The sequence below is a fragment of the Dermochelys coriacea genome, chromosome 3 (assembly GCF_009764565.3).
Source record: "Dermochelys coriacea isolate rDerCor1 chromosome 3, rDerCor1.pri.v4, whole genome shotgun sequence".
NCBI classification, from domain to species: domain Eukaryota; kingdom Metazoa; phylum Chordata; order Testudines; family Dermochelyidae; genus Dermochelys; species Dermochelys coriacea.
The window spans coordinates 17,989,136-18,011,306 of NC_050070.1; the positions used below are offsets into that span (position 1 = coordinate 17,989,136).

The 22,171-nt window shown below is 40.9% G+C and overlaps 1 protein-coding gene across 1 annotated transcript in view; it reads left to right on the top strand.

The window, feature by feature from the left end:
* Nucleotides 1-22,171, top strand: part of ATAD2B (ATPase family AAA domain containing 2B) — a 180,933-nt gene that overhangs the window by 107,990 nt on the left and 50,772 nt on the right. The window contains 4 exon segments of the mRNA XM_043510164.1: nucleotides 5,174-5,359; nucleotides 6,172-6,307; nucleotides 6,631-6,827; nucleotides 13,187-13,346. Coding sequence (XP_043366099.1) covers nucleotides 5,174-5,359; nucleotides 6,172-6,307; nucleotides 6,631-6,827; nucleotides 13,187-13,346 — 679 coding nt within the window.

Sequence of the window (22,171 nt, forward strand, 5' to 3'; positions counted from 1 at the left end):
GAGAAAATATTTGAATGATTCTGGAGATTTGCAGTCTTGCATCAACTGAGAACAAAACTGCAGTAGTGGGGTTATGTTTAGCATGCAAAAGAAGATAAGTTTTCATAGAAAATTTGTAGAGCTGAGGTTGAAGGAAGTGGAGCATGAGACTGACCACAAATGAGTTTGGAAGATGCAATTTTGAGGGATTTAAGAAGGCTAAATTCTCCTATACTGGTTCTTGCCAAAGGAAGAAGACTTGCAAGGGACTGTTGGAATGGACTTCCATCTTCATGTGCTGCCACAACTACATTATAGCCATGCGGTACCTTGTAACTTCTGAGGAAAACTGGTTTCTATAGGTTTGTTTGAACTGTATGTGCACAGAAATCTGTTTTCGTTGACAAGGAAATAAACACTTAAAAGTATTCATGAAAGCTTTTTAAAACAGTCAGATTTATTATTTACATCCTATGTTCCTAAAAAGTCTGAGAGTCACTGTCTGGGTTAATAGTATTCAGTTGACACCTTATTCATCTGTGTGAAAAGAAGATTGAGGAGGAGACGGATATGAAGGAGAGGATACTGAGATTAAGAAAGGAAGTGAGAAGTGAATAGGGCAGAGTGTGGGTGGGGGTGAAGGTATATGGAGTAAGGACTCACTACTATGGAAGATGTGCACCTACAATATGATGTGATCGTAAATGTATTTTTATGAGATAACCCAGAACTGGAGAACATGACTTTTCTTGAAATCTTTCATTACAAATATTACTCATTCTTATAAGAAGCATAAAAATCAAGTCTAATTACTAAAATGTTTTTATGGCTTAAGAATACTGTTTTTTTCATTGAGAGTAGCTTATGCCTGATTCCATTTTATATCTAGATCTATGCAAGACAACAAATTGTTTAAAAGTATTAAGGTTAATGTTAAAAGTGTATTAGTAACACAAGGGTAAAATATAATGTAATTTTTTTAATCCTAGATTTACCCATATGTACTCTCAGCCTTAACTCTGTTTTTAACATTTTTTTCCTTGGAATTTCTTTGTCTTTTAAATTTAAAATTTCATATATGATCTTTTAACCTGAAACCCAAAGAGAATGCTGCTATGCAATATTTCTGATGATTTGAAAATATATAGTATCTACCTTAAATATTTTGTTGTAATTTTAACTGTTAAGGGCAGATCCTTTGGTATGCCAGAATATACAGGCCAATTATGGTGAGTTTACAGCTATTTTGCTGTACTGGAGCAACACAAAGCAACTAAGGTGTTCAGGTGAATGACTTTTAATTTGCAATTGATTTATTGATTAGAATACTGGATTAGTGTTCCTATGGTTATATGAAGGGAAGGCAGGAGAAGCCAGTCCCTGGGTCCCCATACCTCTGTGCTGTATGGGCCTGCGCTAATGGATGTGCTTGTAAATTCTCAGAAAAGTCATTCTGTACTCAGTAGGGCTGTCAGTTAATCGTAGTTAATTCAAGTGATTAACTCAAACCAAATTAACTTGATTAAAAATCACGATTAATCGCAGTTTTAATTGCACTGTTAAACAATAGAAGAATACCAATTGAAATTTATTATAAATACTTTTGGATGTTTTTCTGCATTTTCAAATGTATTGATTTCAATTACAACACAGAGTACAAAGTGTACAGTGCTCACTTTATATTATTTTTGATTACAAATATTTGCACTGTAAAAAGATAAACAAAAGAAATAGTATTTTTCAGCTCAGTATAGTTCACCTCAACAAGTACTGTAGTGCAGTCTCTTTATCATGAAAGTGCAAATTACAAAGGTAGATTTTTTTTTTGCACTCAATAACAAAACAATGCAAATTTTAGAGCATAGAAGTCCGCTCAGTCCTACTTGTTGTTCAGCCAATTGCTCAGACAAGCAAGTTTGTTTACATATATGGGAGATAATGCTTCCTGTTTCTGAAAGTGAAAACAGGCTTTCACATGGCACCTTTGTATTGGGATTGCACAGTATTTACATTCAGATATGATAAACACTCGTATGCCTTTTCATGCTTCAGCCGCCATTCCAGAAGACATGCTTCCATGCTGATGACGCTTGTTTAAAAAAAAAAAAATGCTGTGACAGAGTTTTAGGTAGGAAACCCTGAGTCAGCACTCTGTTCACACAGCTCCAATCAAGCATAGCAGATTGGAGCTGATGAGGCAGAGCTGTGCCTAGTTAATGGGTGGGGCAAGGCAGAAAGACATATTAAGCCGTTAGCCAGAGCCCACACACAGGCACAGGAAGGAAGTGAAAAGGGGGGAAAGCAGGCAGTGAGAGGGAGAGATTGCTCTCCCCCTGCTTGTAAAGGCATACGGTATTCTATGAAGGTGGTGGGACTCAATTTATAAATAAATTCCACAGGGTGCTGAACCAGCACAAGGGTCTCTGTGTGCTTTGTTGACTGAGACAGATGCAGGACCAAGGAGGCCCTGTTACAAATGTGTTAATTAAATTTGTGACTGAACTCCTTCGGTGAGAATTCTTTGTCTCCTGCTCTGTGGTTTTACCCACATTCTGCCATATATTTTGTGTTGTGGCAGCCTCGGCTGATGACCCAGCTCATGTTGTTCAATTTAAGAACACTTTCACTGTAGAGTTGACAAAAGCAAAGAAATTACCAGTGTGAGATTTCTAAAGATAGCTACAGCACTTGACCCAAGGTTTAAGAATCTGAAGTGCCTTCCAAAATATGGGTGAGGTGTGGCACATGCTGTCAGAAGTCTTAAAAGAGCAACACTTCAATGCAGAAACTACAGAATCTGAACCCCCCAAAAAGAAATCAACCTTCTGTTAGTGGCATCTGACTCAGATGATGAAAATGAACATGCGTTGGTCCGCACTACTTTGGATCATTATCGAGGAGAACCCATCATCAGCATGGAAATGTCCTCTGTGATGGTGGACGAAGCATGAAGGAGCATACAAATGCTTAATGTATCTGGCATGTAAATACCTTGCAATGTCGGTACAACAGTACCATGTGAATGCCTGTTCTCACTTTCAAGTGATATTTAAATAAGAAACAGGCAGCATTATGTCCCATAAATATAAACAAACTTGTTTGTCTTAGCAATTGGCTGAACATGAAGTAGGACTGATTGGACTTATCAGCTCTAAATTTTTATATTGTTTTGTTTTTAAATGCAGTTATGTAAATAAAAATTCTGCATTTTTAAATTGCCCTAAAGAGATTGCACTACTGTACTTGTTTGAGGTGAATTGAAAAATGCTATTTTTGTTTAACAGTGCAAATATTTGTCATCAAATAATATAAAGTGAGCGCTGTACACTTCGTATTCTGTGTTGTAATTGAAATCAATATATTTGAAAATGTAGAAAACACCCAAAATATTTAAATAAATGGTACTCTATTGTTTAACAGTGCGATTAAAACTGCTATGAATTGCATTATTTTTTTAATTGCACGATTAATCACAATTTTTTTTTATTGTTTGACAGCCCTAATACTCAGTAAATGCTGTAAATTTGGGGAGGTACAAGAGGCACTGTATTTTTCATACTTAAGAAAGGGATTGAATTTATAAAAATGGGGGGGAAAAAAGAATTGAAGCATATGTTGAGAGAAACTCATACCAAAAGTTGCATATTATTTGTAAACGGATACCAGAAATAAAAGTAAGTTGAATTTTAAGGCTGCTGATCTTGACAATATATATTTAATTGTTTTAAACCTTAATTTACACACGACAATTAAGGCAGATAAAAATGGTATACAGAATCACTAAAAGGCCACTGAAGTCTTTCACCTGTCTTATAGTAGGAAGTTTCCGTTTTGTTGCAAATATTGTGTTTTACACACACGCGTGCACACATTCTTTTCATTAAACAATCTGTGTTCTGTGCACACTTTCAGTTTAGTGAATAATTGTGTGTGGCTGGAGTCCCATAATGCTATTAACAAGCAGCTGTGTGGAAAAGAAGCTTCTCAGAGTTATCACAAATAATTTATGTTGTGGTAACATGTACTAGCTTTATTTTTAACATTACATTCAACACCTAAAAGAGGGCATGGCTGGAAGAAGTAAACAAGTAAGGCCAAAGTTCAGATTCAAAGCTGTAATGTTGTAAAAAAGGAATGGCATCCTTATCTCTCTCTCTCTCTCCTGATTGGAGTCAAACTTAGGACCAGAAAGACAATCCTTAAGTTGTCATCGTTTTCTACAAGTGTTTTGAGCAAACCGAATGGAATCAATAGTAATCACCAGGAAGGAGTTGAAAGAGTTTGTAGCAATTATTGTGGGCAGTACAACTCAAGCTGAAGAAACAATTTGAGTTCTTGAGGAATCTGCCACCAGAAATAAAATGAACGTTTTAAAAAAAAATACAACTAAGTATGATCTTGTTAAAATAAACTGGATTATTTCTTGCTCTATCATAATGATGTCAATATCTGGGCTGCCAGAAGGCAAAGGGAAGTGGTAATTGAGCTGAGTTTTTATGTAGTCATAGAGTTGGATATAGAGGGTGAAATTTTGAGGTGTAACAGATACACCAAACATGGGCTCTCCTATGAGGAAAAAATAGCAGGCCATGGGGAATAATAGCAAAGCTGCTAAAATTCTAAGATTAAACAAACCCAAAACTTAAAGTTAATTAATTAAAATGTTTCCTTGCTCTTGAAAAATTTCAGTCCTCCTGTCAAACATTCTATTTGGTTAACCACCAGCAACCAACTCAGTGCACTGTATTTGCAAGTGTCTGAAGCAAAACAAAGCTGCTTAATGGATCCAATATAATGCTTACGAATCTTAAAAAGCTAGTATGACATTTCATCTTGTATTTGTTTTGACATTTCATATTTTTCTTTTCTGCTGCAAAATGTGGTACAGTTTAACTTTCCATGTGGTTTGCTTGTTGGTTCTTTGTTATAATAGATTATTAAAACAGGGTGTTGACTTGTAGCTGTTTTGGATGGCATTGCATACTGGCTTAAAGTAATTCGATGAAGCAAACAATATATTCAAAAAAACTTGATTGGAAAACATTTTTATTGTAATTTTGAGCTGATTAAGCTGATGAGAGGATGTCTTTTGAAGGCACCAGGAGGCATTACTTAAACCCATAACAGTTTTCATTTTTTACTGTGTTGTAATACTTAATTTCTGATTTTAAATACTAGTGTTTCTCTTTACTAGATCTTTCGTGAAGCTCGAAGAACTGTACCAAGTATTGTTTACATGCCTCATATTGGTGACTGGTGGGAAGCTGTCAGTGAAACTGTGAGAGCTACTTTTCTAACTTTGCTGCAAGACATACCGTCATTTTCTCCTATATTTTTGCTGTCTACCTCTGAAACCATGTATAGTGAATTACCTGAAGAGGTGAGTGTTAAATATTTTTTGAGTGGAAGCATTACCAATGTGTGTCTTTTAAGAATATAGAACACTTTAATGTAGAACAGTTGTATATAACCAGAACTTTATGCTCTAGTTCTTATAATTTACTTAAAAATATCTCACATTGAAATTGCTAAATTAATTTTATTTCAGCTCTAAAATTGCCTTACATGAAGTCTAAGGTTAGTTCATATGTACTAATTCTTGCAATCATTATCTTTGCACAATAAACATCCGAAAGAACAAACTTGAAATCCTTTTGTCTTTATTTGAAGTGACAATATTTTCTCTGCAACTAAGAATGATCTCCATCTTCTTTGATCTCCATAAAGGAGCTCCTGCTATTCTAGACTGTGTGTTAGATTTTTCTCTGTTACACTGGTATAATTCCAGAAAAACCCATTGAAGTCAGTGGAGTTAGTCGGGATTATACTGCAGTGTAAGACAGTAGAATTTGACTCAGCGACTACAGTGTAGCTTTAGTTGTTTTAAAACTTAAGGTATTCATACAATTTTTTTTCTAAGTTCTTTTCTCTTTCTCCTCCTCCTATCATTGCAGTAACAACTGTTGTTGCACTGCCCGTTTAACTTGCATTTTATGGAAACTTGAATAACAATTCCAGATGATTCTTTTTCCTTGGACGTTGTGCTTCTTTGGGAATAGTTTGGTAACTTCTCAAGTACGGCCAGTTTGAGACTTTTGAAAAGTTGATCCTCTGTGTTTAAAATATACATTGATCAAATAGTTCAAGAACAAGTTGAATCCTTTGACTCTTCATGACATTGTTTTCTTGCAGGTGAAGTGTATCTTTAGAATCCAGTATGAAGAGGTTTTTTATATTCAAAGACCAAGTGAAGAAGACAGACTGAGATTTTTCCAGGAGTTAATTCTTAATCAGGCATCAATGCACCCCCCCAAAAGGAAACAGGCTGGTAAGCTACTTTATAATAAAGCCACAGTAGTGCAAGAATCTGTTTGAATAAACTTTTGTACTGTAAAATGTTTTTCTTTTTAAATGGTTTTGGGAAATGCAGTTAGGGTCATTACAAGCGACAGTTTATCAGTGTGCAGAACTGGCATGTTTCTATTATACTGAGTGAGATGGGGAGGAGTTTAAATGGTCAAGTTTGAAAAGTGGGAAGGAAAATGGGAAATTCCCCCCCTCCCCCTTGCATTGTGCAAGTCCAGAAAGGGGTAATCCTACAGTGCCCTCTTACTAATTCTTTCTGACATTTTCCCTGACTTTTTTCCCTAGCTCTTTGTGCTTTGGAAGTTCTTCCTCTTGCATTACCCTCTCCTCCCCGTCAGCTCTCAGAAACAGAAAAGCAACGAATGGAGGATCAGGAGGAGAACACATTGAGAGAACTGCGGTTATTTCTCAGGGATGTTACCAAGAGGCTGGCTACAGACAAACGCTTTAACATCTTCAGCAAACCGGTGGATATTGAAGAGGTCTTGTTTCAGTAATGTGCAAAAAATGAAGTTGAAACGATCAGAAAAAAAATTAATTAAAAAGGGCGTGGATAAATTAATATCCCAGATATCCTTGATATCCATGACCTAGCCAATTCTGCCTATCTGTAATCAGCTGGTGGCTTAGTCATAACCTTCTGTACCACAGTGTGAGTGATCAGAAGCATATTCTTGGACACACTACTGGTTCAGCAGAGAAACTTGTATTACTCTAGCCCAGGGATCGGCAACCTTTGGCATGCAGCATGTCAGGGAAAGCTGCTGGTGGGCCTGGACGGTTTGGTTCGCTGTCCCAGGCCAATGGGGGCTGTGGGATGCGGCAGCCAGCACATCCCTCGGCCCGTGCTGCTTTCCGCAGCCCCCATTGGCCTGGAACTATGAACTGCGGCCAGTGGTAGCTGCGATCAGCTGAACTTGCGGACGCTGCAGGTAAATAAACCGTTCCGGCCTGCCAGCGGCTTTCCCTGACGTGCCGCGTGCCAAATGTTGCCGATCCCTGCTCTAGCCTGTACTAATTGAAGTGCTTTTCCACTCTGAAAATCAGCATTATAAAAATGGTAACACCTTATTCATCAAATCTGCTGCCAGGATGTATTTGAAATTAATTGTATTTGCTTTCTTTAGTTACCAAAAACTAGCTTTTACTGTTTTTTATTCCTTTAGAGCCAACATAGTGATGAAAAAGTGAATTGTGTTCTATTTTTTATTGAAGAGTAACAGAAATGTTTACAAAGATTGCATATTTCTCTGAAAGATATGTTCTAGGAATTATTCAGGGAAGTTCTGTAGTTTGTCTTACACAGAAGGTCAGAATAAATGATTGCAATGGTCCCTTTTGACCTTAAAATCTATGAATCTATAAGTTCCAGTTATTTATGAATGTGAAGAGCCATTGAAAGACATAATTGGAAGACAGTGGGTTGCAAATCTATTACTGTGCTGGTGTGCGAAAAGGAAAGAAGAAAAGGAGTACTTGTGGCACCTTAGAGACTAACAAATTTATTAGAGCATAAGCTTTCGTGAGCTACAGCTCACTTCATCGGATGCATTTGGTGGAAAAAACAGAGGAGAGATTTATATACACACACAGAGAACATGAAACAATGGGTTTATCATACACACTGTAAGGAGAGTGATCACTTAAGATAAGCCATCACTAGCAGCGGGGGGGGGGGGGAGGGCAAGGAGGAAAACCTTTCATGGTGACAAGCAAGGTAGGCGAATTCCAGCAGTTAACAAGAATATCAGAGGAACAGTGGGGGGTGGGGTGGGGGGGAGAAATACCATGGGGAAATAGTTTTACTTTGTGTAATGACTCATCCATTCCCAGTCTCTATTCAAGCCTAAGTTAATTGTATCCAGTTTGCAAATTAATTCCAATTCAGCAGTCTCTCCTTGGAGTCTGTTTTTGAAGCTTTTTTGTTGAAGGATAGCCACTCTTAGGTCTGTAATTGAGTGACCAGAGAGATTGAAGTGTTCTCCAACTGGTTTTTGAATGTTATAATTCTTGACGTCTGATTTGTGTCCATTCATTCTTTTACGTAGAGACTGTCCAGTTTGACCAATCTACATGGCAGAGGGGCATTGCTGGCACATGATGGCATATATCACATTGGTAGATGCGCAGGTGAACGAGCCTCTGATAGTGTGGCTGATGTGATTAGGCCCTATGATGGTATCCCCTGAATAGATATGTGGACAGAGTTGGCAACGGGCTTTGTTGCAAGGATAGGTTCCTGGGTTAGTGGTTCTGTTGTGTGGTGTGTGGTTGCTGGTGAGTATTTGCTTCAGATTGGGGGGCTGTCTGTAAGCAAGGACTGGCCTGTCTCCCAAGATCTGTGAGAGCGATGGGTCGTCCTTCAGGATAGGTTGTAGATCCTTGATGATGCGTTGGAGAGGTTTTAGTTGGGGGCTGAAGGTGATGGCTAGTGGCGTTCTGTTGTTTTCTTTGTTGGGCCTGTCCTGTAGTAGGTGACTTCTGGGTACTCTTCTGGCTCTGTCAATCTGTTTCTTCACTTCAGCAGGTGGGTATTGTAGTTGTAGGAATGCATGATAGAGATCTTGTAGGTGTTTGTCTCTGTCTGAGGGGTTGGAGCAAATGCGGTTACATCGTAGCGTTTGGCTGTAGACAATGGATCGAGTGGTATGATCTGGATGAAAGCTAGAGGCATGTAGGTAGGAATAGCGGTCAGTAGGTTTCCGATATAGGGTGGTGTTTATGTGACCATCGCTTATTAGCACCGTAGTGTCCAGGAAGTGGATCTCTTGTGTGGACAGGTCCAGGCTGAGGTTGATGGTGGGATGGAAATTGTTGAAATCATGGTGGAATTCCTCAAGAGCTTCTTTTCCATGGGTCCAGATGATGAAGATGTCATCAATGTAGCGCAAGTAGAGTAGGGGTATTAGGGGACGAGAGCTGAGGAAGCGTTGTTCTAAGTCAGCCATAAAAAGGTTGGCATACTGTGGGGCCATGCGGGTACCCATCGCAGTGCCGCTGATTTAAGGTATACATTGTCCCGAAATGTGAAATAGTTATGGGTGAGGACAAAGTCACAAAGTTCAGCTACCAGGTTAGCCGTGACAGTATCGGGGATACTGTTCCTGACGGCTTGTAGTCCATCTTTGTGTGGAATGTTGGTGTAGAGGGCTTCTACATCCATAGTGGCTAGGATGGTGTTTTTAGGAAGATCACCAATGGACTCTAGTTTTCTCAGGAAGTCAGTGGTGTCTCGAAGATAGCTGGGAGTGCTGGTAACGAAGGGCCTGAGGAGGGAGTCTACATAGCCAGACAATCCTGCTGTCAGGGTGCCAATGCCTGAGATGATGGGGCGTCCAGGATTTCCAGGTTTATGGATCTTGGGTAGCAGATAGAATACCCCAGGTCGGGATTCTAGGGGTGTGTCTGTGTGGATTTGTTCTTGTGCTTTTTCAGGGAGTTTCTTGAGCAAATGCTGTAGTTTCTTTTGGTAACTCTCAGTGGGATCAGAGGGTAATGGCTTGTAGAAAGTTGTGTTGGAGAGCTGCCTAGTAGCCTCTTGTTCATACTCCGACCTATTCATGATGACGACAGCACCTCCTTTGTCAGCCTTTTTGATTATGATGTCAGAGTTGTTTCTGAGGCTGTGGATGGCACTGTGTTCTGCATGGCTGAGGTTATGGGGTAAGCGATGCTGCTTTTCCACAATTTCAGCTCGTGCACGTCGGCGGAAGCAGTCTATGTAGAAATCCAGGCTGCTGTTTCGACCTTCAGGAGGAGTCCACCCAGAATCCTTCTTTTTGTAGTGTTGGCAGGAAGGTCTCTGTGGGTTAATATGTTGGTCAGAGGTGTGTTGGAAATATTCCTTGAGTCTGAGACGTCGAAAATAGGATTCTAGGTCACCACAGAACCGTATCATGTTTGTGGGGGTGGAGGGGCAAAAGGAGAGGCCCCGAGATAGGACAGATTCTTCTGCTGGGCTAAGAGTATAGTTGGATAGATTAACAATATTGCTGGGTGGGTTACGGGAACCATTGTTGTGGCCCCTTGTGGAAAATAACAGAATGCCACTAGCCATCACCTTCAGCCCCCAACTAAAACCTCTCCAACGCATCAAGGATCTACAACCTATCCTGAAGGACGACCCATCGCTCTCACAGATCTTGGGAGACAGGCCAGTCCTTGCTTACAGACAGCCCCCCAATCTGAAGCAAATACTCACCAGCAACCACACACCACACAACAGAACCACTAACCCAGGAACCTATCCTTGCAACAAAGCCCGTTGCCAACTCTGTCCACATATCTATTCAGGGGATACCATCATAGGGCCTAATCACATCAGCCACACTATCAGAGGCTCGTTCACCTGCGCATCTACCAATGTGATATATGCCATCATGTGCCAGCAATGCCCCTCTGCCATGTACATTGGCCAAACTGGACAGTCTCTACGTAAAAGAATGAATGGACACAAATCAGACGTCAAGAATTATAACATTCAAAAACCAGTTGGAGAACACTTCAATCTCTCTGGTCACTCGATCACAGACCTAAGAGTGGCTATCCTTCAACAAAAAAGCTTCAAAAACAGGCTCCAAGGAGAGACTGCTGAATTGGAATTAATTTGCAAACTGGATACAATTAACTTAGGCTTGAATAGAGACTGGGAATGGATGAGTCATTACACAAAGTAAAACTATTTCCCCATGGTATTTCTCCCTCCCACCCCACCCCCCACTGTTCCTCAGATATTCTTGTTAACTGCTGGAATTCGCCTACCTTGCTTGTCACCATGAAAGGTTTTCCTCCTTCCCCCCCCCCCCCCCCCCCTGCTGCTGGTGATGGCTTATCTTAAGTGATCACTCTCCTTACAGTGTGTATGATAAACCCATTGTTTCATGTTCTCTGTGTGTGTGTGTGTGTGTGTGTGTGTGTGTGTGTGTGTGTATATAAATCTCTCCTCTGTTTTTTCCACCAAATGCATCCGATGAAGTGAGCTGTAGCTCACGAAAGCTTATGCTCTAATACATTTGTTAGTCTCTAAGGTGCCACAAGTACTCCTTTTCTTTTTGCGAATACAGACTAACACGGCTGCTACTCTGAAAAGGAAAGAGTGTAGCTTGGCTTTCAGATAGAATACTAACTTTGTAGGGATGTCAGTAAGAAACACTTTTTTCTACTTCCAATCGGAACATTTGTTCTGTAAGTCATTGAGAGTCCATAAAAATGGGACCCTGCAATGTCATTTTTAGTGTAATTTTTTAGAGCAGAGCTGCACTTTAAATTACATGCAGAGTTAAAAAGCATTATGGGAGGGCCCCATCCAGTCCTCCTTCAGCTTCAAGCCAGATTCAATATTTGAACATTATTTGTAACTTAACTTGTTTAAGGACTATGAACAATTCTCCAACTATGTAGAAGGAATATTACCATCTTCATTTTATAGGTGGGGAACTGACACAGATGAGATTTAGTGATTTGACAGAGGGTTATGCAAAATCTGTGGCAGTGCTAGGAATTAATCCCAGATCTCTCAAGCCCCAGTCCCTAATGCCTTAACCAGAAAACCTCCCTTTCTTATTTGACTGATCTGATGTATAAATTTGCAGTTTCACATGAAGATTCTATTATGAGTGGTGATGCACTTGCTAGAAAAAATACAGGTTGACTTTTAGATCCCAGGATAAATTAACAGGGCCTCTATTTAGAAAAATATAATTTTACTTGTAAAGTGGACAGTTGACATCTGGGGATGCCATTTTCACTGCTGTTTAAAATAGAAAATGCACTTTAAATGTATGTTTAAGCATTTAGCAAGTAGCTAGGTATTTTATATGATGTTGATGTATGGTCTTAATCTAAGATTTATGTTGTGATATATTTTTTGTTACAACTTTTAAAAATGCATGTTTACCTGGTTAATCAAAAATTCTTCCCCTGGAGCCATTACCGTTTGATCAAAATGTATTTCATTTTTTGGCAACCATCACCTTAATATATGGGTGATTTTAAAATATTCAGGACTACACAAACACTCAGGTTTACCTACATGTGAAATTGATTGTAATCTTAATTACATTGAAGCACTCATGCAGAAGCATACTTTGTTTTAATCAGAGCAAAGAATAAATAATAAATACATACTAATTGTAGCTCCCTGAGATATGTATAGCTCTGCTGGGGTCTTCTCTTGCCAAGAGTTAACCCCTCATCATAAGATTAATTCAGTTAAATACCTTTCACTCTGCCTGGAGGGCTGCTGAACCCATGATGAAGTGCACCATAGAAGGCAGTGAACTCCACTGACAAGGGGCCTGCTTCTGAGAATGCCCTGCTACAAAGTCCATATAATACTTATAGTGGCGAAATTTAGATTTGATGTTCATACAGATTATTATTGAAAATATTTTGCAGAAAATTATTTTTAAAGGTTAATGATTTCACTACTTAAATAACAAAAAAGCCTTTCCTACAAAATGGAGGAACCGTTTCACAGTTTTCCTTTGTGTGGGGGTAGGCCCGCAATTTTTCATGTTCAGGACAATGTTAAAATATCTTCAGTGGATATAATAAAAAGAGGCTTTAATTGCAGCACCAGTTTGGTTTGCTCTGAAAATTAGATGTATCAGTGAATCTCTGAAGAAACTATAACTTTAGCAGTCTAACAGCAGCACTATAATTTCAATTTCTCTGTTTAAAATGTTTGAATTGTATTGAAAATGAGAATGATCAAAATGTTGAGCTGGCACATTTCTTAATTAGTGCTAAGTATGCTGCGTGAATATGTGTATAATGTGGGAAAGTGTGCCGATGAAATGCATAAGGCCCTGTGTCACTTCAGTATGCTGTTTGATTGTAGGTTTCAGATTATCTTGAAGTTATCAAAGAACCAATGGACCTGTCAACAGTAATAACCAAAATTGATAAACACAACTATTTGACTGCCAAGGATTTCCTAACAGATATTGATCTCATCTGTAGCAATGCATTGGAATATAATCCAGACAAAGACCCTGGAGGTAAGGAAATATTTAGTTTTGGCCTACCTAAACTTGAAAAGTAGTTGTTTAATCACGTGTATGATTATTATTCAGGTATCTAAGCAAACTTCATACTGTTATAAATTAGCTAAATAAGTGATTTTTTTCCTTGAAGGTCAATGCTTTTAATAGTCTTGACTCTTAAGTGGACAGTTAGAATACAAGTGGAACATTCTAGGAACTATGTGGTGCAGTGAGTGTGCAGGAACTAGTAAGCGAAGTAGGGCTAAAGCACTTCTGGTAAATTGGGTTCCAATCCTGAGTAGGTCCTAAGTGAAAATGAATTTGGTAGTTGCTTCTTGGTCTTCAGGGGACATCTGTCCACATAATAAAACCATCACATAATTTGGCAGAGTTGTATGGAGAATCCTGCACAGCAGCTTGTGGTGCTATGCATTTACCTCCAGCTATGATCCTTCCTACCAAATTCATCCACTAAATTAAGAACTCACCACTGGGGCTGGAGGAAGGAGCAGGACTAATCCCAAACAAAGAGGTCTGTTTTAGTTGATTAGGGAAGAATTGTCTTGCAAATGTATTTAAGTGGCAGTTTATCATGTGGCTGTTACCAATTTAAAAAAAAAAATTACAAGAGGACATTAATGTGAAGGCTGTCCACCTGCAGATATGGGAAATGTCCCTCTGTATTTGTTGTAAAAGATGCATTATTGTGCATTGGGAAGATGGATGTTGCTAAAAAAGCGTTTGATCTGACAGCTTCCAAAAGCTCAAGTCAGGTTTTAAAATGAAAAAGAAAATGCCCCTTTAAAGCATTGGTTAGTACAGTGTGATGAATGGACAACTGATGGTATCAAGTGAAGACAGTGAATTAAAAGGTTTTCATTAAATACCATGAGACAAAACAAGAAATAGTTCTTTGAGTGCTTGCAGATATGTTCCACTCAGGTATGCATGTGCCCAGCGCACCAAAGCCAGAAAAGTTTGCCTAGCAGTAACCATGGGGCTGTGCTTGTGCCCTTTCTTTATGGCCCCTCACATAACTATTAAGGGCACTGCTGCTCTGACCCTCCCTTTCCCCCCACCCCAATTCCTTCTCACTGCCCGTGGCTAGAGTTGGAGTTTGTGTGGTGTTTCTTCATGCTGATTGTGTATTTCATTCTTCTGAAATTTTGTTGCAAATAGTCTTAACAGTTAGTTATCTAGTAGTGCCTTAGTTAGAAAAGTTAGGTTGAGTAGCTGCTTTTTTTTTTTTTTTTTTTTTTTTTTTTTTTTTTTCAGATGGAATGTCTTCACCAGGATTTAAGCTCTGTCTGGCGTGTGGGGGTGGCTGTTCCTAATAGTGATCTTCATGTGTAGTGTTTAGAGAGGGGCACGTTAAGGAAAGGTACTTTATTTGCAAATTGCTTAAGAATGCAGGTGGCAGGGGACTTGAGGCTCAAGCAGCACCTGATGCAGCATGCCATGAGTCCTGGTTGGCATCAGGCACAGTATTGACTCCTCGGCCACCATCATAACCATAACAAGACGATGTTCCTATGTCAGACTCTGAGGCCTCCTCTAGAGGAAGAGGGATCATTCACCTCCCTTGGGCCTCTGAGAAAAGGACCTATAAAACAGACGGTAGCCACTCCAGACCTTGGAGAGAGTCCTTCTCTGCCAGAATCTGTGCACACTGGCACCTTGACATCCTCAGGTACATGTGATGGAACTGGGCCTTCTACCTGCTCTCTAATACTGAGGCAACTATTAATTTGGGGCTGTACTATCAACTCTGGCTCTGTCCATGGGATGTCAGCTGAGTCTGGTACCAGTGTCCAATCCTCTGGCATATCAGGCAATGTCAGATCTGCGTTGCCTTTTGGATCCTCATTCTCCAATTGTCTGGGAATATTCAAGTGCTGCAACTTCATCAACAATAATGGCACTGTATAGGTTAATTACACTGGTGTCTCTGCGACCAGCACCACCCTCAACAGTGCATATCGCCTTGAGTACACAATTGAGGCTGGTGCTGGTACCAGTGCTGAGGGATTTGTTAGCACAGCAGTCATCTTTGGCACCAATAGTAGTCATAGTGCAGACTGTGTCACTGGGATCAGTACCGACGCCCGTGTCTGTGCCTCTTTTGGCACTGGTACAAAATGAGAGTGCATTGCCCTTGCCAGTCCTTCAGGGCAGTGACTTCTGTCAGCCTTGGGGCTGATGCAACCAGCACATTGGACCTCTGATGAGGCTGGACTCTGTTGCTCTGCCAGGGGTTGCTCCCCCATTACCTCTGGATGATTTTGAGGATTCATCATAGTCGAGCTTGACGTCCTCCGTCCCAGTCTAAAAGGCAGTTGAGAACCTCTTTCTCATCCTGACCAGGACTGTTCACGCAGCAGAGACGGGCTCTTGACCCAGTGCATACTGATGCCTTATCCCTATCCACAGTGGCCTGGGAATCCATAGGATGTTCCATATTTCTTAAGGTCCTGACCTTCAACCCACTTCTGGGTAAGAGCACCCAACCCATCCATGGTATCACCTCCCCAGCCACCTACATTGCAGATTCAGATGGAGGACACTACCTCAGAACCCGTGCAGGGTCTGGTACTGCACCCAGGGAGGCCAGTGACCTCTCTTCCTTCATCTTCGTCATCACCAGATGACACCATGGTAGCAGATGCTTCCTCTCCAGTGCTGAACACTTTTTTGGGCACAGGAGGACCTCCTTAGATGATTGGATTGGCCTTAGATATACAGGCTGAATTGGTGCAGGAAAACACGCACAAGTTAGTGGATATTTTTAAGCCCTAGAATCTTGGGAGAGTTGTTCTCCCTGTTAACAATGCACTGTTGGAACGTGCTGAGGCTTTGTGGAACACCCCAACATCTTTGACATCTATGAGAAAGCATATGGACAATCATTATGTATTTATGTAGGGATTCAAGTGTTTTTATTTGCATACTGCTCCTAAGTTGCTTGTCATGACAGTAGCCAATGAGAGGTTGCATCAAGGGAGGTACAAGTCTACTCCTAAGGACAAAGAAATTTGATCTCCTGGGCAGGAGGAAAATGTATTCGACCTCCTCCTTACAAATGCAAATTGCAAACCAGTAGGTGCCACTATTCAAATGTAAGGCATTTCTCCAGGATCTTTGTTACTGTTGAAGATTCTGTCTAGCTGGTTTGATTGAAATTAATCATTCAGTGCTGTTGCTTGGAAAAATTGGAACCTAGGATACAAATCTTATATGCATCATCAGTGCACTTACTTCTTAGGCCAGTTGGATTTCGAGCTGAAGTAATTTCTTGGAATTTCCATGTACCGCTTGCATACAGTGTTTGGGACTGTGGAGACTTAGATAATTGCATAATCAGTTAATAGGTAGGAGTTGTTCCTAATGGCAAAAATCTGTAGGGTCAGATTTAATGTACTTAATCTCATTTAATTCCCTAGGAATAGTTGCAGTGTAACAGATTGTGTTGGCCCCTTCAAAACCAGGCACCACCAGCCCAAGTGTCACTGGAGGCTCAGCGCGTCAGTATTAGGAAACGTAATCTGCGGAGGTCCTGGGAATTGTAGTATGGGGGTTCAGATGACTAAGTGACCCTTATGACTGAAATCAGATGGGTTCAGGACTGAATATAGTGCAACGGTGGGAGAGTCCAGGGCAGGAGGAATGCCCCCTTCTCCGACCCCTTTGACATTAGGGCTGAAGGGACTGTTGTGTCTGGCAAAGAGCTGAAATAATCATGCCTGGGGGAAGGGCTATGGTCCAACATGAGGTAGGGTGGGAGACTGGTTTGTTGACTTTTATATATAAAAAGTTATATGAGGAAGGGGACAGTACTTATGACCTAATTGGCAGGCCAAATCATTTCAACTCACCAGAACTGCTTGAAAACTACAGACCAGAAGGAAATCAAGGGGGAAACGGAGGCAATAACCTTCTACTATAGAGGGAGAGGCTGCTTTTACATCTGGCTTGATTCTGTTTTTATCCATTCATTTTCCTTGGGTGACAACTTTCCATTTAAGATTAGTGCTCCATACCAAGCTCCCCTAAGATTACATAACATCCATTAGCATTATTTCAGAGGTTCTCCCTTTTCTGAGATACCTCGCTGTTTGTTCAAGAACTTGTTCATTAATTTATATTGGTCATTGTCTGTTCCAAGAGCTAACTTCTCTAGTCAGAGCATTCCCTTAGAAGGTTGCTGGTCACACTATACTTCATGTAAAATAGAGCTGTATAGCTGCTATTTTTCTTTTCTTGAGACAGTGCTAGGACTTCCCATGTTGTTCAACTGTACTCCCCAGTAGTTAAATGGGAACACTTGCTGGTTTAATAGTTCAGAAGCAGATTTAACTATTCCATGTTTTGGGTAGGAATTCCCAACTGATAGTTTTTCCAAGAGTTCCTGTGCGTGTGGATCCCACTCATGGTGCACAGATGCCTTCTGGACAGGAGTCAGATGCTTTTATCAGGAGAGTCCACCAAGGGTTGCACATGCACCCTTCACATCTCTACACTCCCTTTTGTAGACATAAAGGACATTGTGTCCCTGCTCGCTACTCAATGTCTTCTAATAACCCCCCTGTTGAGAGTTGGAACAATTTAGTGTCCTCCTTAGCATAGATAGCTCTGTTGGTGTTTGTTTTCTTTGTGAATATTTTTCTTTTATTATTTAGGATAGTTATTTAGAATTGTGTTAGCACATTGGAAAAAAAAATTAGGTTACTACTGTTAGCCCATGAACTGTTACATTACTGTCAATGGCCTTTATGCAGGAACATCATTCGCTAGGCTTCAAGTCACGTCCATCATGTTGAAAGATAAATCCCCTCATGGATAGACACAATGTTTGTTTTGTTTAGGTGAGAAACAGATTCCTTTAAAGTGTGCCATTTTCTGGGTCTTGAGGAAGTGCACTCAAAAAATCTTCAGAATACATACTAAGACTCTCTCTTTCTAATGGAGAAGTCTGTGAGATTACAGTTGGACTTTGACATGCCACAGCTGCAGGATTTTTGGTGTTGATGCTGAAGACCCAGCCTGAAAGTGCCGTGGAGATGAGGGAGGTAACTCTGAGCTCTGTACCCCCTAAAAAGCATCTTCTTCTCACAAGAGCTCTGAAACTTGGCAGGTGAAGAGATCAGACACCCCTGCTGCCATGGATGTAAAAACCATTCTCTCAGAACCACTTCTAGGCCTCTATCCCATTCCTTGGTTCCATGCAACAGGAAGGTGGAATTACAGATACAGAGGAATCCACTTAAGGTGGCATCAGGCAAATTGGCACTGAGAATGAATGCAGCACTGGAGAGTCCAGTCTTCACACTGGCTTTGCATTTAAAGATATCCCTAAAGTAATCTTTGGCATGAGGTCACTTGGTATTGAAGCTACATCATACCCTGACGTGCCAAAGCTCCGGTATGGGGGTGACTGCACTCTAACTCCTTGGCGCAGGTCAGAGGACATCTAAGACTGAGGTCAACTCCTATGGTACCGAGATTATCAACCACTGATGAAGAATGAATACTACCTATGGTACCAAGCTCAATACCCTTCGCACACATGATACAAGGAATGTTTTGGCTGTCTCTTTTAGGGACACATCTGACATAAGAGTGACTCCTGAACTGGGACTCGTTTATTAGAATATTCTCCTTTGTTGGCTAGATCAGTCTCCACCAGAACAACCCAGAGTGTCAGTCATTTAAAGATGTATTGCTGGGTCCCCAAGTTCAGGGTCATAGAATCATAGAATCATAGAATATCAGGGTTGGAAGGGACCCCAGAAGGTCATCTAGTCCAACCCCCTGCTCAAAGCAGGACCAAGTCCCAGTTAAATCATCCCAGCCAGGGCTTTGTCGAGCCTGACCTTAAAAACCTCTAAGGAAGGAGATTCTACCACCTCCCTAGGTAACGCATTCCAGTGTTTCACCACCCTCTTAGTGGAAAAAGTTTTTCCTAATATCCAATCTAAACCTCCCCCATTGCAACTTGAGACCATTACTCCTCGTTCTGTCATCTGCTACCATTGAGAACAGTCTAGAGCCATCCTCTTTGAAACCCCCTTTCAGGTAGTTGAAAGCAGCTATCAAATCCCCCCTCATTCTTCTCTTCTGCAGACTAAATAATCCCAGCTCCCTCAGCCTCTCCTCATAAGTCATGTGCTCTAGACCCCTAATCATTTTTGTTGCCCTTCGCTGTACTCTTTCCAATTTATCCACATCCTTCCTGTAGTGTGGGGCCCAAAACTGGACACAGTACTCCAGATGAGGCCTCACCAGTGTCGAATAGAGGGGAACGATCACGTCCCTCGATCTGCTCGCTCGTCATACAAAGCCATCTTCTCTCTAATGGACGGTGGCTTCCAGCTCAGCTCCCTTCTTGGAGGATTTTTCACCTTCTCCTCTTCATCTTCTCAGGCATCTAGCAAGCAGCAGTTTCTGGAACCTCAGTCACCTTCACAGACTCTTTCAAGAGAAAGGGAGTACAGTAGCACCTCAGAGTTATGAACACCTCAGGAGTGGGGGTTGTTCCTAACGCTGAAATGTTAGTAACTATGAACAAAACATTATGGTGGTTCTTTCAAAAGTTTACAATTGAACATTGATTTAGTCCTGCTTTTGAAACTTTACTATGCAAAAGAAAAAATGTATTTCCCTTTATTTTTTAGTAGTTTACATTTAACACAGTACTGTACTGTATTTGTGTCCCCCCCCCCCTTTTTTTGTCTCTGCTACTGCCTGATTGTGTACTTCCGGTTCCAAATGAGGTATATGGTTGACTGATCAGTTCGTAACTCTGGTGTTCGTATCTCTGGGGTTCTTGGGCTAATGTGCCCTACCTGTATGTATTATAGCCTTTGCCATACAGGCCTGGCTGGCCTCAACACTGAGGAACCGCAAGTCATCATTCAGCTTCTCTGAAGGAACCTGCATTTTAATTGCGTCAGAAAAGCCCTCAGGGACTTGTTCCTTCCCCTGTACCTCAGGTGGCTATGAAGTTTCAACAGCCTATCTCCGAAGAGGAGGATGGAGGAATGCAGGATGACGCTTCTCCACCCCAAGTTTTCTCATCATCTTCACTGGACAAAACAATGATCTCCTACGTTCCTAAAATAATGGATGATTTTAAGATGAATCAAGAGCTTTTAAAGAGAGTAGAAGAGGCTCTGGAAGCTTCCTTGGACCTGGTATAGGAGAAAACATACAAGCTATTTCATATCCTGCAACCAGCTGCACAGAGCAGAATAGCCCTCCCAATTAACAGTGGAGTATTTGTGGGCCATCACCAAAAATCTCACAGCAATCTTAGAAGGGTGAATGAAAATACCAGTTCTTCCCTTGGGGATCTGAATATTTCTATTCACTTCTGATGCAGTGTTGGAATGACTATTTATGCAGGGTATTACAACTACACTAATTTAACCATAAGTTCCTTATTAAATCCAAAGACCAAATGGTATTTATACAATAGTTATATACATTCCTAAAAAGCCTAAATAATAAGCAATTTACTAATCCAAACAGTAACAAAATATTTATAAGCATTCGATCAAGATACTTACAAACAGGCTAAGCTCAAGGGTTGAGACCCACAATGGTAAGCTCTAACTTTGGTCATATGGTTTATCTGTGTCAAGACTCTCTAAGGAAGTGCAGACTACAGTGCAAGACTTGACATTTAATGGGAAGGACATGTTCAGTCCAAGAGAGACAAAAAGTTGCACTCCAAGGATTCTTGGATCATGGTCGGATCTTTGGGCCTTTACATCCCAAATTTTAGAAAAAAATATTATAAATCCCAGTTCTCTTCTAGGCAGAAATACCAATCAACTACTTCATCTTTTTAACCATCGGAAACAATCAAGCCAGTTCAGAAAAAGATAGAGGTTCCAAAAGAGAAAAACAGCCTTGTCATCCACTACCCAACCATCTCAGTCACAGAAGCAATAATTTTGGTGCTTTGGTTGGGTATGTGGCACAGAACAATGTGGATCTGTATCCCTCTCTCTTGCCCCTCCTGTTTTGGTTCCTGCCTCTCTTTGCGGATGTCTGGACTGCAATAGCATCAGACTGTTGGGTCTTGTAGGTAATCCAAGAGGGAAATACCCTCCAATTTCATACCTTCCCAATCCCTTTTCAAGAAATAATCTCACATGGGTCTCATGCACCAAGAAATACATTCTCTACTGGAACTGGGTGTGATAGAGCCTCAACTGTTAGCCTTCAGAGAGAGAGGATTTTATTCCCCTTACTTTCTTGTACTAGAGAAGAAAGGAGCTGGTGACCCATACTAAATCTCAGGCTCCTCAGATAACCAGTGTCAAATTTCACCTGGTGACTCTTGCATCCACCGTACCCTCTTTAGATGACATGTACTGGTTCAGTACCCTCAACTTGCCTGGCACATATTTTCATGTGCCAATATATCCATTGCACAGGAAGTTTCTCTGCTTTCTGATGATGGATGACCACTATTAGTTCAGGGTCCTCCCGTTTGGCCTCTAAGCTGCACCTCGAGTTTTTACAAAATGCCTGTCAGTAGTAACCACCTGTCTGCAATTTCAGTGTGTTTACTGCACCCATTACTGTCTGTGTATGTGGATCCCACAATCCCTCCATTCCGTCAGCTCAGGGATTCTTCATGGGACACTGGGTGGGGAAGGAACTGAGTGCTGGGTGGGATTGGTTCACCCTTAGAAGGGAGCATGAGGGCATAAAGGATACATGTGTGACCCTTGCTGGACACTACCAATCTTCCAAACTGTGCAGGGGGCACCAGAGCACCATGTGCAGGATCCACATGCTTAGAACATCTCAAAGAACAGTTACTATAAGGT